This window comes from Papio anubis, chromosome 1 (assembly GCF_008728515.1).
Source record: "Papio anubis isolate 15944 chromosome 1, Panubis1.0, whole genome shotgun sequence".
Lineage (NCBI taxonomy): Eukaryota > Metazoa > Chordata > Mammalia > Primates > Cercopithecidae > Papio > Papio anubis.
Genome location: NC_044976.1, coordinates 7,906,436 through 7,925,246, shown reverse-complemented (window position 1 = coordinate 7,925,246; position 18,811 = coordinate 7,906,436). Strand labels below are relative to the sequence as shown.

General features: G+C 45.1%; 1 protein-coding gene across 3 annotated transcripts in view; it reads left to right on the top strand.

Moving 5' to 3' along the window:
• The window catches only part of SLC2A5 (solute carrier family 2 member 5), a 37,001-nt gene that overhangs the window by 9,476 nt on the left and 8,714 nt on the right, over positions 1 to 18,811 (top strand). For all 3 annotated transcript variants that reach the window (XM_009187851.3, XM_031664220.1, XM_009187745.2), the window contains 3 exons: positions 4,899 to 4,997; positions 5,537 to 5,697; positions 15,349 to 15,473. In XM_009187851.3, coding sequence (XP_009186115.1) covers positions 4,899 to 4,997; positions 5,537 to 5,697; positions 15,349 to 15,473 — 385 coding nt within the window. The remainder of the gene's footprint in view (positions 1 to 4,898; positions 4,998 to 5,536; positions 5,698 to 15,348; positions 15,474 to 18,811) is intronic.

Genomic DNA, 18,811 nt, shown 5'->3' with positions numbered 1-18,811 from the left:
CTCCTCCATAGTCTCTCTGATCGTTTTTGCCGGGATCCCATCAAAGCAGTCAGGGAGCTGGCTATCCATGGTGCCTGGCAGAACCCCCAACTCTGGGGCATGAGCCCTGGGAACCAGACACCTCCACCAGCTGGGCTGTGCTTGTTGACTGTGCTGCTGGCCAGAACCCCACCCCTGACCCCAAAGGACTTCAAACCTTAGGGCCCGCATCAGGCTGAGGGAGTGGTCAAGAGCTACACTTGGCTGTGTGAATGAAGCTGGTTGCAGTTTCATCTTACTGAGAAGCGAATTAGGAAAGAACTTTTTATTTTTATTTTTTTTGAGATAGGGTCTCGCTTTGTTGCCCAGGCTGGAGTGCAGTGGTGCGACCATAGCTCACTGCAGCCTTGAATTCCTGGGCTCGAGCGATCCTCCCACCTCCGCCTCCTGAGTAGCTGGGATCACAGGCATATTCACCACCACACCCAGATAATTTTTAATTTTGTTTTTGGTAGAGACAGGTCTCCCTATGTTGCCCAATCTGGTCTCAAACTCCCGGACTCAAGCGATCCTCCTACCTTAGCTTCTCAAAGTGCTGGGATTACGAGCATTTGCCATCACACCCAGATGTTTTGTTTTGTTTTGCTGTTTTGATGAGATAGGGTCTCGCTCTGTCACCCAGGCTGGAGTGCAGTGGTGAGATCTCACCTCACTGCAACCTCTGCCTCCCGTGCTCAAGTGATCCTTCCACCTCAGCCTCCTGAGTAGCTGGGATTACAGATGCGCATCACGCCCAGCGAATTTTTGAATTTTTAGTAGAGACGAGGTTTCACCATGTTACCCGGGCTGGCCGAGAACTCCTCGGCTCAAGCAGTCTACCCACCTCAACCTCCCAAAGTGCTGGGATTATAGGCATGAGCCATCGTGCCCAGAAGAAAAATTTTTAATCAACATTTTCTTCCCTTTCTTCCCCCCACTCCTACCCCTCTCTCTTCTGTAACACAATCAAGCGGTAGAACATCTATGGGGGAAGGATTTTTGTCTGTCTTGTTTGTTCACCACTATATCCCTGACACTTAGAGCAATGCCTGCTTCACACTGGGCGCTCAGTGTGTTGAGTGATTGAATGGTGAATAGATGAGTGAATGAATGAATATACAGAGCCAGTCAGATGGGAGGTGAGCCAAGTCTATTGTGTGTGCATATGTGTGTTGGGGGGTGGGTGTGGGGTGGGCTGTATGTGGTGTGTGTGTGGGGTATGTGTGTGTGTGGAGTGTGAGGTGTGTGTGTGTGTGGAGTGTGTGGCCTGTATGTCTATATGTGTGGTGTGTGTGTGATGTGTGTATTTGTGCCTATGTGTGTGGGGGGGGTGGTGGGTGTGTATGTGTGTGGTGTGTGGGGAGTATGTGTGTGGTATGTGTGTATGATGTGTGTGTGTGTACGCATGTATGTATTAGAAATTAGGATGTAGAGTGTGTGTACAGGGTGTGTAGAAGTGTGGGGGGTGTGTGTGTAGTGGAGGCATGTGGGGGTGTGGGGTGTGTAGTGTGTGTACATATGGGGTGCGTGTATGTGTGTGTGTGTGTATGTAGTGTGTGTGTACATGTGGAGGCGTTTGTGTAGTGTTTGTGTACATGTGGGGAGTGTGTGTAGTGTGTGTGTGTATATGTGGGGGGCATGTGTGTGTATTATGTGTACATGGGGGCGTGTGTGTATGTAGTGGGGGCATGTGGGGTGTGGGGTGTGCAGTGTGTGTGGGTGTGGCTGTGTAGTGTGGGTGTGTACATGTGGGTGTATGTGTATGTGTAGTGTGTGTGTAGTGTGTGTGTAGTATGTATGTAGTGTGTGTGTAGTGTATGTGTGTAGTGTGTGTATGTGTGTAGTGTGTGTGTATTGTGTGTGTGATTGTTGTTGTACGTATTTGTTGTTGATTGTTATTTGTAGTTGTTGTGTATTGTTGTTGAGTTGTTGTTGTTGTGGTGATTGTTGTGGTGTTGTTGTTGTGATTGGTGTTGAGTTATTGTGGTGTGTTATTGTGGTATTGTGTGTGTTTGTTGTTGTGAGGTGTGTTATTGCTGTGTTGTTGTTATTGGTGTGTGTGAAGTTATTGTTAATGATATTGGTGTGGTGTTGTGAGGGTGTGTTGTGGTTATTGTGATGCGTTGTTGTGGTGTTGATACTTGTTTGATTATTGTTGTTGTTGGCCAGTTGGTGGCAGTTGATGTTTGTTATTGTTATTGTGGTGTTGTGGCGTTATTATTGTGTGGTGTGTGAATAGGTGTATTATTGAGGTGTTTATTGTTGTGGTGTGGTATTTGCAATTGTGTGGTGTGTGTGTGGTGTGGGTGTGTTTATTGTTATTGTAGTTATTATTGGTAGTTATTGTTGCGGTGTATTATTGTGGTGTGTGTACTTGCGTGGTGTGTAGTGTGGGTGTATTTGTGTGGTAGTGAATTGTGCGTGAGTGTGTAGTGTGTGTGTGGTATGAGTTGTGTTTGTGTGTAGTCTGTGTGGAATTGTGTGTGTAGTGTGGGTGTGTTTATTATTGGTATTGTAGTGTGTGGTGGGTGTGTTCATTGTTATTGTGTATGTGTGGTATTGTGGTGTTATTGTGGTGTATTATTGTAGTGTGTGTAATCGTTATTAGTGTGTGTGTAGTGTGTGTAGTGTGTATCGTGTGTGTGTGTATGTGTGTAGTGTGTGTATCGTGTGTGTAGTGTGTGTATCGTGTGTATGTGTGTAGTGTGTGTATGTGTGTAGTGTGTAGTGTGTGTGTAGTGTGTGTATTGTGTGTTATTGTGTTATTGTTGGCCGGTGTTATTGTGTGGTGTGTGGTGTCAATTGTGGTGTTATTGTTTGTGTGTGGTGTTGTTGTTGTTATTGTAGTTATTATTGTTGAATTGAGGTATTATTGTTATTGTGGTGTTATTGATTATTATTGTTAGTTGTTGGCCAGTGTGTGTGTGGTGTTATTGTGGTGTGTTTTGGTGTGTTATTGTGGTGTTGAGTTATTGTGGTTATTGTTATTGTTGTGGTGTGTGTTGGTGGCCAGTTGTTATTGAAGTTATTGTTGGTGTTGGTATTGGTGTTATTATTATTGTGTGTGGTGTGTATGATTATTGGTAGTTATTGTAGTGTGTGTGGTGTGGTGTGTGTGTGTGAGGTGTGTGTGTGTGTGGTGTGTGTAGTGTGTTTTTGCTCTTCAGCAGGGCTCCTGCAGGTGTGCTCTTCAGAGGTTCACTCCACCCCGTCTGGGGCCCCGTGACAAGGCAGGAATGATCATTGTTTCTCTCCCTATCTGGCTCTTCACTTACCTGTGTCAAGACATCCTCTTTAGGCTGGGCACAGTGGCTCATGCCTACAATTCCAGCACTTTGGGAGGCCGAGGCAGCAGGATCGCTTGAGCTCAGGAGGAGACCAACTTGGACAATATAATGAGACCTCTGTCTCTATAAAAAAATTTTTTTAATTAGCCAGGCATGATGGCATGCACCTATAGTCCCAGCTACTCGGGAGGCTGAGGTGGGAGGATCACTTGAGCCCAGGAGGCTGAGGTCGCAGTGAGCTATAATAGCATCACAGCACTCCAGCCAGGGCAAGAAAGCAAGACCCTGTCTCAAAAAAAAAGAGAATCTCTGTAGATTTAGATTCAGTGGGATAGTGCTCGTCTTGTCACTGGAGGGCCGAGCATGAACCTGTGTCACCTGTGAAAGGGGGCTCTCTGGCCGGGTGCGGTGACTCATGCCTGTAATCCCAGCACTTTGGGAGGCTGAGGCGGGCAGATCATGAGGTCAGGAGATCGAGATCATCCTGGCTAACATGGTGAAACCCCCTCTCTACTAAAAATACAAAAAATTAGCCGGGCGTGGTGGCAGGCGCCTGTAGTCCCAGCTACTCGGGAGGTTGAGGCAGGAGAATGGCGTAAACCTGGGAGGCGGAGCTTGCAGTGAGCCGAGATTGTGCCACTGCACTCCAGCCTGGGCGACAGAGACTGCATCTCAAAAAAAAAAAAGAAAAAAAAAGAAAGGGGGCTCTCCATCAGAGTAGGTGGGAGAAGGTCTTTTGATGGCAAGTCAGAGAGCAGCGCAGCGTCCTAAGCTCTCTCCGACAGCAGAGTCACCTCTGCAGCTAGATATGGTCGTAATTAATCCTGGCAAACACTCTGCGAGGGAGTGTGATTGTCCTCATTTTAGAGATGAGGAAACTGAAGATCCTGGAAATTAAGCTGAAAAGTGGCAATGGGTAGATTCAAAACTGAGGCCTGTAGATTTTAAGCCCACAGCTCTCTCCATGTCTGTCTCCCGCTCTTCATTACTAATCAATTTCCTCTTGTCATTACAGATTGTCTGAAAGGAAATTTTCAGTGGCCCTAAATAGCTAAAAATTTCTTTTTTTCTGTTTGATTTTTCCGGGAGTTTATGTTTGAGATGGTGCAAGAGCACATTTGCTGCAGTTGACAAATGCCACCACGTGGTAGGAATGTCACAGGAGCAATTCAAACATCAGCTGCAGTAGCTGCAGTGTTAGAGAAGTAGGTTTCAGCTTCTTTCTGATCCAGTGGTTCTCAAATGGGGGCACTTCCCCACCGGGGGACACTTAGCAATGTCAGAAGACATTTGGGTTGTCGCAGCTGGGGAGAGGGGTGCTACTGGCACCATGTTTACGGGATGCTGTAGACATCCTGCTGTGCTCAGGACAGCCCCCACAATAAAGAATTATTGGACCCCAAGTGTCAAAAGTGCCGTGGTTGAGAAAGCCTGCTATAACCCAAGGTGGGTTGAGGGTAGGTTTCAAGGAATGGAGTAGTCTCAAGACTACAGATCTTCAGATTCTGTTACATCTTTCTATGAAACCGAAGTAAAGCGGGAGGGCCCTGGAACCCTGGGGCTGCTTCCTGACCTAAGCTGCAATCTCTGCAGAGGCTGACGCTTGTGCTTGCCCTGGCAACCCTGATAGCTGCCTTCGGATCGTCCTTCCAGTATGGGTACAACGTGGCTGCTGTCAACTCTCCAGCCCTGGTAGGTCACCGTGGTGAGCAAGATGTGGGAGGGCGTTTGAAGCAGCCCATTGCCTGGGTGGGACTGGCCAGTGTGGGGCTATTCACACAGCTGTCCTCAAGCAAAGGGAGAGGAAAACACCCTCCAGACAGCACAGACCCGAGGGAATTCGCAGGCACATGGCTCTTGGGATGGGCCAGGTCTGGATGGACACACAGTGGGCTGGGCTCCAGGACAGGGCTCAGATCTTCTGTGGCCTTGCGGTTTAGAGGGAATCCAGAGGGGGCAGGGGTCTCCCAACTGATTGGAAAATTGGAGTCATCTCTTTCTGGCTGAGAAATACCAAGGGTGGTTTGCTGCTCAGAGGTTTCCCAGTCCTCCCCGTGGGTGCCCACCCTGCTTGCTGCTCATGAAGCTCTGTCCTGCCTCCCATCACCCCCCGGTTAATAAGGCTGGTCTCTGTGTGCCCAGGTTATTTCACTGGGTGTCCTAACAGCTAGTATTCTTCCTGCAAAACCGGAGCAAATTATTTTGGTGTTCTGTTTTGCTTTGTCTCCTAGCTCATGCAACAATTTTACAATGAGACTTACTACAGTAGGACCGGTGAATTCATAGAAGACTTCCCCTTGACATTGCTGTGGTCTGTAACCGTGTCCATGTTTCCCTTCGGAGGGTTTATCGGATCCCTCCTGGTCGGCCCCTTGGTGAATAAATTTGGCAGGTAAGGGAAGGTGAATTTTTAATTCCCTGAAACTCATAGACCCCCATCAGAGCTAAAACATAGGCCTAAAACTGAAATCCTTATCATGAGACTAGGATAATAACCACTGTGGTCATTTTTCTTTTCTTTTTCTTTTTCTTTTCTTTTTTTTTTTTTTTAATTTTGAGATGGAGTCTTGCTCTGTCAGCCAGGCTGGAATGCAATGGCACGATCTTGGCTCACCACAACCTCTGCCTCCTGGGTTCAAGTGATTCTCCTGCCACAGCCTCCTGATCCTGAGATCACAAGTGTATACCACCACACCCGGCTAATGTATTTTTAGTAGAGATGGAGTTTCACCATGTTGGTCAAACTGGTCTCAAACTCCTGACCTCAGGTGATCCATCCGCCTCAGCCCCCCAGAGTGCTGGGATTACAGGCGTGAGTCACTGGGCCTGGCTGGTCATTTTTATTTTCTAATGGGGTCAGAAAAGAAGACCAGATATTGACAGTGTTTAGGGACCTAGGCAGGAGGGTCTCGGGGCTTAGAAGCAGGGGTGGCCGGGGATCTACAGGCTCTCAGGCAGACCCGGAAGAAGCCGTGAGTGCTTGTGGAGACCCAGGACTTGCTTTGGCTCATACTGCCCTTTTGTCCCCACAGTGTTGTCTAGGACATCTCTCTTGTGACACCAGCCTCCTGAACAAAGGGGTCAGGGCTGTATCTTTGCCCCTATTTCTGGAAACATTAGAAATGCCATATTTTATTCCAAAAAAGTGTCCTTAAGATATCACGCTCCCCCGTGTAAATTCCGTGGACGTTATGGAAGACCTAGTTAGAAACAGAATTTTAGAGGTCCCCTCGTCCAACCCCTCCAGGGATGAGGAGACGTGGGGCTGAGTGAGGTCACAGATCTAGTGAGCCCAGAGTAACCCAGACTCTGACTCCTCCTCCAGTGTTTCAAGAAAAGAATCTGAGAATAAAAACACACGGCCGGGTGCAGTGGCTCACGCCTGTAATCCCAACACTTTGGGAGGCCGAGGCGGGCGGATCACCTGAGGTCAGGAGTTGGAGACCAGCCTGGACAGCATGGTGAAACCTCATCTCTACTAAAAATACAAAAATTAGCTGGGCATGGTGGTGGGTGCTTGTATTCCCAGCTACTCGGGAGGCTGAGGCAGGAGAATCGCTTGAACCCAGGAGGCGGAGGTTGCAGTGAGCCAAGATCGCACCATTGCACTCCAGCCTGGGCAACAAGAGCGAAACTCCATCTCAAAAAACAAACAAACGAACAAAAAACACTGCCGCAGCTTTGGGATCTAACATCTTCTTGAGAGGTTAGTGTTGAACCCACAATTTTCCCTGTGGGCCTTCATGGAACAGAACATCCCTCCACTCAGAATCAGACCTGTGGGACACTTCTTGAGTGAAGAGCACGCCATTTGGTCCACAGACGGTGCTGAAGGTTGCTAATTGAGCTGTCTAGTTAGGAGTCTGATAAACAACTATTTGGCTATTTGCCGTTTTCTTAAGTATTTGTGGGTGTTATTTATTTCTTTATTTTTTGAGGTAGAGTCTTGCTCTGATGCCCAGGCTAGAGTGCAGTGGTGCGATCTTGGCTCACTGCAACCTCCACCTCCTGGGTTCAAGCCATTCTTCTGCCTCAGCCTCCCAAGTAGCTGGGATTACAGGTGGCCACCACCACACGCAGCTAATTTTTGTATTTTTAGTAGAAACAGGGTTTTACCATATTGGCCAGGCTGGTCTCAAATTCCTGGCCTCAAGTGATCCACCTACCTCTGCTTCCCAAAGTGCTGGGATTACAGGGGTGAACCACCGCATGTGGCCGGTGTTATTTAAATAACAGTAGCAACTAACTTTTATTAATGACTTCCTATGTGCCAGGCACTATCTTGACTGGGTTTAGAAGTACTATTACAATCCTCACTTTATTTTTATTTATTTTTGAGATGGAGTCTCGCCCCGTCACCCAGGCTGGAGTGCAATGGCGCAATCTCAGCACATTGCAACCTCCGCCTCCCAGGTTCGAGGGATTCTCCTGCCTCAGCCTCCCGAGTAGCTAGGATTACAGGTGCACGCCACCACACGAAGCTAATTTTTTGTATCTTTATTGGAGACGGAGTTTCACCATGTTGGCCAGGCTGGTCTCAAACTCCTGACCTCATGATCCGCCTGCCTCGGCCTCCCAAAGTGCTGAGATTACAGGTGTGAGCCACTGCACCTGGCTAATCCCCACTCCACTTTAAAGATGGGGAAATGTGCACAGAGAGACACTGTAACTTACCCAAGATCACACAGCTGGAAGGTGGCCAGGAGTCTAACCCAGGACATTTCACTTCTGAGCATGAGCAAGTAATGTCTACACTCTACTTCTGTTATTTAGGGAAAATATCTTCTCAATCTGTTGCTTTATTTTTTTAATCATAGATACAGTACCTTTTTTATGCAAAATTTTAAAGTCTTCAAGTGGTCAAATTTATAGATTTTGCTTCTCAACTGGGGACACTTACAAAGCAAAAACTGTAAATATATGTATGTGAGACAGGATCTCACTCTGTCACCCAGGTGGGAGTGCAGTGGCACGATCACAGCTCACTGCAGCCTTGAACTCCTGGGCTCAAGGGATCCTTCTGCCTCAGCCTCCTAAACAGGTGGAACTACAGGGTGTGCCATGATGCTCAGCTCATTTTTTAGTTTTTGTAGAGACAGGGTCTCACTATGTTGCTCTGGCTGGTCTCAAACTTCTGGGCTAAAGCAATCCCCCCACCTTGGCCTCCCAAAGTGCTGGGATTATAGGCACGAACCACTACGCCTAGCCTCTTCTATATTTTTAAAATTTATTTCACAATTTTGTTTTTCCAGATACATCTGGTGTTTTATTTTGTATATATTGAGTGATGAGAAAGAACTAATTTTATTTTATTTTTCCAAGTGGAAAGTCAGTTGCTCTCAAATTTATCTTAGTTATTCATGTTCTTTTACTCTTCCATTTAAAATTTTAAGTCAGCTTCTCAAAATCCCTGAAGAAAGATTCTGATTGGCATTGCTCTGAATTTATAAATTAACTTGAGGAAAACTGACATCTCTCCAATGTTGACCTTTCCCACTCACGAGCAAACTAGAGCTTTCCATTGTCTTCAGGTCTTTTTACATGTCCTTCAATAAAGTTTCATCGTAAAGGACCAAGGATTTAGTTTTCTTTATCCTGGGAGTCACTGTGGTTCCTTGTCTGAAGTTTCATGTCTTTGTCATCAGTTCTGAGAATTTTTCAGCCAAATATTGCCCCTCCCCGATTTTCTATATTCTTTGCTTCTAGAACTCCATGAAGTTCCTCCATGTCTTTGAATCTTTCATATTTCCCATCTTCTTATCTCTCTCGGGTGCTTTCTAGGTAATTTCTGCAGGTCTACCTTCCCATTCACTAATTTTCTCTTCAGATATAATAAACCTGCTATGTTTTTAATTTTAATGATTATATTTTTCATTTCAATAAGTTCTATTTATTTGTTTTTAAAATCTGTTTTCATCATTGTTTTACATAACTTTGTTTTATAGTTTTTTGTTCTTTCTTATAGTACTATTTTTTATTTTATTTTTTATTTGTTTATTTTTTTGATACAGAGTCTCGCTCTGTCACCCAGGCTGGAGTGCAATGGCACTATCTTGGCTCACTGCAACCTCTACCTCCTGGGTTCAGGTGATTCTCCTGCTTCAGCCTCCCAAATAGCTGGGATTACAGGCACCCACCACCATGTCCAGCCAATTTTTGTATTTTTAGTAGAGATGAGATTTCACCATGTTGGCCAGGCTGGTCTTGAACTCCTGACCTCAAGTGATCTGCCTGCCTTGGCCTCCCAAAGTGCTGGGAATACAAGCATAAGACACTGCGCCCTGCCTAAAAAAAAAATTACGTATGTATTTTTAATGTATATTTTAATATAGAAATATATATAAAATATAGACAGAGTAAGACCCTATCTCAAAATATATATATATAGAAATAGGGTCTTACTCTGTCACCCAGGCTGGAGCGCAGGGGCGCGATTATGGCTCACTGCAGACTCCACCTGCTGTGCTCAAGTGGTCCTCCTCTCTAGTAGCTGAGACTACAAGGATGGGGTCTTGCTATGTTGCTCAGTATGGTCTTGAACTCCTGGCCTCAAGCTATCCTCCCACCTTGGCCTCTGAAAGTGCTGAGATTACTGGCATGAGCCACCATATCCTGCCATTGAAAGTAGACTTTATTTTTAAAGAGCAGTTTTAGGCTCACAGAATTGAGAAGAGGCTACGGAGACTTCCCATATACCCTCTCCTCCAATACATGCATAGTCTCCCCCTTTATCAACATCTCTCACCAGAGCGGTGTATTTGTTACAAATGGTGAAACCTGCATTGACATATGTCATCACCCAAGGTTCATAGTGTACATTAGGGTTTACATTAGGGTTTACTATTGATGTTGTACATTACATTCTATGGGTAATGACTTGTGTCCACCATTATAGTATCATATAGAGTAGTTTCACTGCCCTAAGACTCCTCTATGCTCTACCTAGTCATCCTTCCCTCCTCTCTAACTCCTGGCAACCACTGATGCTTTTACTATCTCCATAGTTCCCCCATTCGTCCTGTTTCCTTCCTTCCTTCCTTCCTTCCTTCCTTCCTTCCTTCCTTCCTTCCTTCCTTCCTTCCTTTCTCTTTCTCTCTCTCCTCCACTTTCCTCCTTCCCTCCCTCCCTCCTTCTTACCTCCTGATAGAGCTTTCAGATTGACCTTTTCTTTTTCCAGATGAGGCCTCACTCTGTCAGCCTAGGCCTTTCAGGTGCAGTGGCACGATCTCAGCTCACTGCAACCTCCACCTCCCATGTTCAAGCAATTCTCTTGCCTCAGCCTCCCGAGGCTGGGAGTACAGGTGCATGCCACCACATCCAGCTAATTTTTGCATTTTTAGTAGAGATGGGGTTTCACCATGTTGACCAGGATAGTCTCAATCTCTTGACCTCGTGATCCACCCACCTCGGCCTCCCAAGGTGCTGGGATTACAGGTGTGAGGCACCACGCCTGGCCCAGATTGGCCTCTTTTACTAATATGTATTTAAGGCTTCTTCATGTCTTTTCATGGCTTGAATATTTCATTGTCTGGTTGTAGCACACTTTATCCGTTCACTACCAGAGGACATCTTGGTTGCTTCCAACTTTTGGCAATTGTGAATAAAGCAGCCGTAAACATCCATGCACATGTAAGTTTCTGTGTAGATACACGTTTTCAACTCCTTTGGGTAAATACCAAGGAGTATGTGATTGCTGGATCATATGAGTACAGATAAGCGTATGTTTAGTCTTATAGGAAACTGCCAAACTGTCTTTTAAAGTAGATAGATCATTTTGCATTCCCACCAGCAACAAATGAGGGTTCCTGTTGCTCCAGCATTTGGTGGTGTCAGAGTTCTGGGTTTTTGCTCTTCTGACAGGTGGTACCTTATTGTTTAATTTGCATTTTCCTGATAACACATCAGGTGGTGCACCTTTTCATATGCTTATTTCTCATCTGCGTATCTTGGTGAGGTGTCTGTTAAGATCTTTGGCCCATTTTTAAATTGGGTTGTTTGTTTTCTTTTTGAGTTTTAAGAGTTCTTTGTATATTTTGGAGAACAGTGCTTTTCAGGTATGTCTTTTGCAAATATTTTCTCCTAGTTTGTGGCTTGTCTTTTCCTCCTCTTAACAGTGTTTTACACAGAGCAGGAAGTTTTAATTTTAATGAAGACCAGCTTATCTTTTTCTTTCCTTCTTTCCTTTCTTTCCCTCTCTCCCTCCCTCCCTCCCTTCCTTCCTTTCTCTTTCTTTCTTTTCTTTCTTTTTCTTTCTTTCTTTTTGCAATAAAACTTTATTGTGACTTATTATTGTTATAAAATTATAGACAATTGCTCGGGAGGGGTGTACTACCTTAAAATGTCCACCTCCCTCCTTGATATGCCACTGGTTCCTATCTTTAGCTTGTTCTTTGTGAATTGACCTACTATTTTGAGAGGATCACATTAGCAACTTCAGACTAAAATTGTTGGTTTACCTATTCCTCCCTGGCATTTAATCAGTCCAGTTGATGCTGTATGTATTTTGAGGCTGTGTTGGAATCGTCTCTGTTTATGACAGTTACATCTTCTTTGCTGTTATTTCTTCTACTTCTTTATAATGCATATAACACCTCTGTGTTTTACGATATTTTTATCTCAAATTGTATTTTGTCAGGTATTAAGACTATTACCCAACTTCCCTTTTTGTCTTTATTGGCTACAGATTTTATATTTTCTAACTTTCTGTCTTTCATTTTAAGGATCAATTCTTTCTTTCATGGATTATGCCTTTGGTGTTATATCTGAAAAGTCATCGCCAAACCCAAGACTGTCTAGATTTTTTTTTCCTATGCTATCTTCCAGAAGTTTTATAGTTTTCCGTTTTATATTTAGGTCTGTGACCACTGTGAATTAAAATTTGGGAAAATTCTAAGGTTCATGTCTAGATTCATTTTCTTACATATAGATGTCCAGTTGTTCCAGCACCATTTTCTTTTCTTTTTGTTTTTTGTTTTTTGTTTTTGAGACAGGGTGTCACTCTGTCACCCAGGCTGAGTGCAGTGACACAATCACAGCTTGCTGCAGCATCAAACTTCCTAGCTCAAGCAGTACTCCCACCTCAGCCTCTCCAGTAGCTGGGACTACAGGAGCGCACCACCAGTCGTGCCCAGCTAATTTTTGATTTTTTTCTTTTCTTTTCTTTTCTTTTTTTTTGAGACAGAATCTTGCTGTGTCACCCAGGCTGGAGTGCAAGTGGCATAATCTCAGCTCACTGCAAACTCTGCCTCCTGAGTTCAAGCAATTCTCTAGCCTCAGTCTTCTGAGTAACCGGAATTAGAGGTGTGTGCCACCATACCCGGCTAAATTTTTTTTGTATTTTTAGTAGAGGCAGGGTTTCGTTTTGTTGGTCAGGCTGGTCTCAAACTCCTGGCCTCAGGGGATCCACCCACCTTGGCCTCCCAAAGTCCTGGGATTACAGGTGTGAGCCACTGTGCCTGGCCAATTTATTATTTTTTCTAGAAATGGCGTCTCACTATGTTGCCCAGGCTGGTCTGGAACTCTTGTACACAAGTGATCCTCCTACCTCAGTGTCCAAAAGTGCTGAGATTACAGGCATGAGCACTGCACCCAGCCCAGCACCATTTTTTTTGAAAAGACTGTCTTTTCTCCATTGTGTTCCCTTTGCCCCTTTGTCAAGGATCAGTTGACTAGACTTAATGTGGGTCTATTTCTGGACTCTCTGTTCCATTCCATTGATCTATTTGTCTATTCTTTTTTTTTTTTTCTTTAGACAGAGTCTCGCTGTGTCACCCAGGCTGGAGTGTAGTGGTGCCATTTTGGCTCACTGCAACCTCCGCCTCCCAGGTTCAAGCGATTCTCATGCCTCAGCCTCCCGAGTAGGTGGAATTAGAGGCACGCGGCTCTAGTAGAGACGACGAGGTTTCACCATGCTGACCAGGCTGGCCTTGAGCTCCTGACTTCATGTGATCCCGCCCGCCTTGGCCTCTCAAAGTGCTGGGATTTCAGGCGGGAGCCACCACGCCCGGCCCATTTGCCTGTTCATTTACTAGCACCACACTGTCTTAATTACTGTAGCTTTATGGTAAGCCTTGAAGTCAGGTAATGTCGGTTCTCCAATATAGTACCATTTGGATTCCTTATTTTATGACACTAATCATTTTAAACATTTTATAGTCACAGTCTGATTCTGTTGTCTGAAGGTGTGCTGTTAGTGTAAGCGGCTCTCATGTGTGGCGAGTTTCTCAGTGTTTAGGAATGCTGGAGCACCACTCGCTCACGGCTTCGTCCATCATGAGGGTCCTCATCATGAGGGCTCCATTGTGAGAGGCCCCTGCAGAGAAGTTTGCTTTGCTTCTGTCAGGATCTCCAGGGTAGGCTTGTTCCTGACTTAAATGGGAATGCTTTCCAAGTTTCATTAAGTGTGGTGTTTGATATAGGTTTAAGGTGGATTTCCTTCATCAGCTTAAAGAAGTTCCTCTATGTATAGTTTGTTAAGGCTGGTTTAAAAAAAAAATGGCTGGGCGCGGTGGCTCATGCCTATAATCTCAGCACTTTGGGAGACTGAGGCAGGCAGATCATTTGAGGCCAGGAGTTCGAGACCAGCCTGGCCAACATGGGGGAAACTCCATCTCTATTACAAATACAAACACTTAGCTGGGTGTGGGGGCACGTGCCTGTAATCCTAGCTACTTGGAAAGCTGAGGCACAAGAATCACTTAGACATGGCAGACCGAGGTTACAGTGAGCTGCGATCACTGCACTCCAGCCTGGGTGACAGAGCGAGACTGTCTCAAAAAAAAAAGCAAGGAAGAAAGAAACTTAGGCCAACTTTTAAATAAACAAATAAAAAGTTAAAAATCATAATGGTGTTAAATTTTTTTTTTTTTTTTTTTTTTTTTTTTACGGAGTCTCGCTCTGTCGCCCGGGATGGAGTGCAGTGGCCGGATCTCAGCTGACTGCAAGCTCCGCCTCCTGGGTTCACGCCGTTCTCCTGCCTCAGCCTTCCAAGTAGCTGGGACTACAGGCACCCGCCACCTAGCCCAGCTAGCTTTATCAATTTTTTAGTAGAGACGGGGTTTCACCGTGTTAGCCAGGATGGTCTCGATCTCCTGACCTCGTGATCCGCCTGTCTCGGCCTCCCAAAGTGGTGGGATTACAGACTTGAGCCACTGCGCCCGGCCAATGGTGTTAAATTTTATTGACTTCTTTTGCTGCTTCTATTGAGATAATCCAATGTTTTCTTCCAATATAATGTTTATTTATTTATTCATTATTTATTTTTTGAGATGGAGTCTCGCCCTGTCACCCAGGCTGGAGTGCAGTGGCACGATCTCAGCTCACTGCAACCTCCACTTCCTGGGTTCAAGCAATTCTTGTGCCTCAGCCTCCAGAGTAGCTGGGATTACAGGCACCTGCCACCACGCCCAGCTAGTTTTTGTATTTTTAGTAAAGACAGGGTTTTACTATGTTGGCCAGGCTGATCTCGAACTCTTGACCTCAAGTAATCTGCCCACCTCGGCCTTCCAAAGTGCTGGGATTACAGGCGTGAGCCACTGTGCCTGGCCCCAATATAATCTTTACTATGGTGAAAGACATTGAAATATTTTTGTATATGCTGTTGAATTTAATCTACTAAGATTTCATTTAGGATTGTGGCATCTATGTTGACATAAGTGAGATGGATCTATACTTTTCTTTTCCTCTAATATCCTTACCCAGGACAATTTTGGGGTTGGCTTTCAAGATTACACCAAAATTATAAATTAGCTAATGATTTCAAAAACCTTTTACTATATCTTAATACAGAGCCCTTTCCCTCCATTTTCACCACTGATGCCCTCTGGACTATGGTCATTTCCATTTGCTCCCCACACAGAGAGTATTCCCACACCAGGCCATGCACTTGACCTGTATCAGTCTCAGGTCCCAGAGAGCTAAACACACAGCAGTAAAGCCACTGCTGTAACTGCTGAAGCCTATGCAGAGGAGACACTCCAGAAACATTTCCTGAATGAATGAGTGAATACTTAAGCCAAACTAACTGATATTTTGTCCTCTGCAGAAAAGGGGCCTTGCTGTTCAACAACATATTTTCTATCGTGCCTGCGATCTTAATGGGATGCAGCAAAGTCGCCAAGTCATTTGAGCTTATCATTATTTCCAGACTTTTGGTGGGAATATGTGCAGGTAAACAATACTATGCTATATTGCCATTCTGTGAGGGTCATCAAGGAGGAGGACAACAGGTTCCCAGGGACTAGAACCAATCTGTGATCTCTGAAATGTATAGAAAGCTGTTCCTATGCTTCTACTGTGAAATAGATGCTTGAGCCCTACCTGGTTCTCAGGTTTAGAGCTTTACTGTGATGCTTCCTACAACGAAACGTCTTTGAAAGACTGAAATGCAGAATCTTAACCTGGGAAGGGTCCTTCCAATCCAATCCTTTATCTCGATATTTTCTAAACTGCAGGTCACGACCAGTTAGTGGGTGGTGATACCTGTTTAGTAAGCAGCATTTTCTTTTTAAAAATAGAATAGCTGGATACAATGGCTCACACCTGCAATCCAGCTACTCTAGAAGCCGAGGCGGGAGGATCACTTGAGACCAGCCTGGGCAACACAGTGAGACCCTGTGTGTTAGTCTGTTTTCACACTGCTGTAAAGAATACTCCCCAAGACTGGGTAATTTACAAAGAAAAGAAGTCGAATTGACTTACAGTTCCCTATGGCTGGGAAGGCCTCAGGAAACTTACAATCATGATGGAAGGGGAAGCAGACCTGTCTTACATGACAGCAGCTGAGAGAGAGAGGGAGAGAAGGGAAACTGCCTTATAAAACCATCCAATCTTGTGAAAACTCAGTATCACAAGAACAACACAGGAGAACTTGCCCTCATGATCCAATCACCTCCCATCAGGTCCTTCCCTTGACACATGGGGATTACAATTCGAGATGAGATTTGGGTGAGGACACAGAGCCAAACCACATTCTCTGTCTCAAAGATGAATAAATATATATATAAACCAATAAATGAAATGGAAGAGACTGTGTTATGTGTAGTAAAGATAAGTATTGCCCACTTCTGTTTCGGATACACACACACACACACACACACACACACACACACACGAGAACCAGGTTGCAGTGAAAAATGTATTTCTATATTTTTTACTGTGGGTGAGAGCCAAAAAAGCTTGAGAAACAATCTTATATATGAATTCCACTACCAGAAAGGTGCTAACAATGCCACATTTTAAGTTTTATAAGGCAATTTAAAGTTTGCCAAGGGCATCCTGAGTTCTCTTCCTGAAATGCCCACCTACTGAGCGGTGCTGACTCGCTGAGTCCTCTCATCTAACAACCTGGGAGGTGGTTTTTCCTAATCCCACTCTGTTGCTTCCAAGCCTAGGCTGCCAGGCTGCACAGTGGTGATTTTAGAAAACTCTCCCGTAACTGCTTCACACTGAAGAGAGATGAGGGTACAGCCATGCCAGTGGCGTTCCCTGAGTTGGCATCGTTAGTAGGCAGTATTTCTCAGGGTCAGGCGGGGAGAGGCATCTAGGGTGGAAACTCTCAGGGTCCTACAGGTAGAGGGTGGGTCCTTTGAGGGAGCCCCTCCTAGGTGCCTCACTGCCTCCCTCCAGTCACTGTCCCGACATTGCCAAGGAACTCTCATTCGTTCCTTCAAATGCAGGGATAGAGACAAATGGATAGTTTGGCTGGCTGTCCACAAACCCCTCAGCTGGGATTAATTGGCAATAACAGAGACGTGAAAAAAAGATGAGAAGACATTTCCCAAACAGAGACTAAGTCATACCAAAGGGAGGATGGTGAGCCCCACGGCAAGCTTCCCTTCGTGCTCGGCTTTCCCTGAGAGCACCTGGCTGGGTCTCTGCCATCTTTTTTTTTTTTTTTTTTTTTTTTTTGAGACAGAGTTTCCCTCTTGTCGCCCAGGCTGGAGTGCAGTGGCGTGATCTTAGCTCGCTGCAACCTCCGCCTCTCGAGTTCAAGCGATTCTCCTACCACAGCCTCCCGAGTAGCTGGGATTACAGGCGCCTGCCACCACACCCAGCTAATTTTTGGTAGAGATGGGGTTTCACTATGTTGGCCAAGTTGGTATCAAACTCCTGTCCTCAGGTGATCCACCCACTTTGGCCTCCCAAAGTGCTGGGATGACAGGCGTGAGCCACCATGCCCGGCTGGTCTCTGCCATCTTGCCCTGACCTGTGGGGTTTTTCTGCAGTGGGCTCAACATTTTGAAAAACAGATGATTCCTAAAAGTTGCCAGCAGTGAGCAGGTCCACTCACTTTTCTATTGACCATTAACAATACAGAATTGTTTCCAGCAGAGAAATATTAGGCTCCAATAGATAACAAATCAGTTAAAAATCCCAGCCTTTACTCAGAAGTCAGTAGTTATCCAAGTTTTTGGTCTCAGACCCCTTTGCACACTTAAAATTATTGAGGGCTCCAAAGAGCTTTTGCTCATGTGGGTTACATTGATCAATGTTTACTGTATTAGAAATGGCAACCAAGAAACATATTAATTCATTTTCTTAAAATAAGCCTGTTACATGAAGAGTGGCCTTGTTTGACATTTTTGCAAATCTCTTTAATGTCTGGTTTAATAGAAGACAGCTGAATTCTCAGACATACTCTGGGTCAGGTCGGTTGTGATGTGGCCTGGCAGGAAGTCTCTGGAAAACTCCCATATGCTCATGAGAGAAAGAGAATGAAGAGCAAATATCATCTCAGAATTATTTGAAAATAATTTTGATCTCACAGATACCCTTAAAAGGTCTTGGGATCCCCGGGTCCTCAGATCACAGTTTGAGAACAGTGGCCATTGGGTGCATAATTCATTTCTCATCAGTTGTTCACATACCTCCAGCAAGTCAGCAAAGTGGATCATCAAGTTATGTGCTGCTTAGACACTCATTTTAAAACCACCCATATGGCCAGGTGCAGTGGCTCATGCCTGTAATACCAGCACTTCAGGAGGCTGAGGCAGGTGGGTCATTCGAGGTCAGGAGTGTGAGACCAGCCTGGCCAACATGGTGAAACTCGGTCTCTACTAAAAATACAAAAATTAGCAGGGCATGGTGGAGTAGGTCTGTAATTCCAGCTACCAGAGAGGCTGAGGCACGAGAATAGCTTGAACCCGGGATGGGGAAGTTGCAGTGAGCTGCGATCGCGCCACTGTACTCTAGCCTGGGAGACAGCGTAAGACTGTCTCAAAAACAAAACAAACCAACACAAAAATAAAACCACTCATATGAACAAGAACCACATTGCTCACTCTAAAATGAAGTAACAACTACCTTGACAAGGGGGGTGCCAAGACGAGTATGACTTTGACTGGAACATGCTCACAGCTCACTGATTTGTTATTAATTAACTTCTTGGCAGGAAGACTGAAGGTATTCATTGGCTCAGAGGAATTTAAACTTTTTGTTTGTTTGTTTGTTTGTTTAAGATGGACTCTTGCTTAATTGCCCAGGCTGGAGAGTGCAGTGGCGCAATC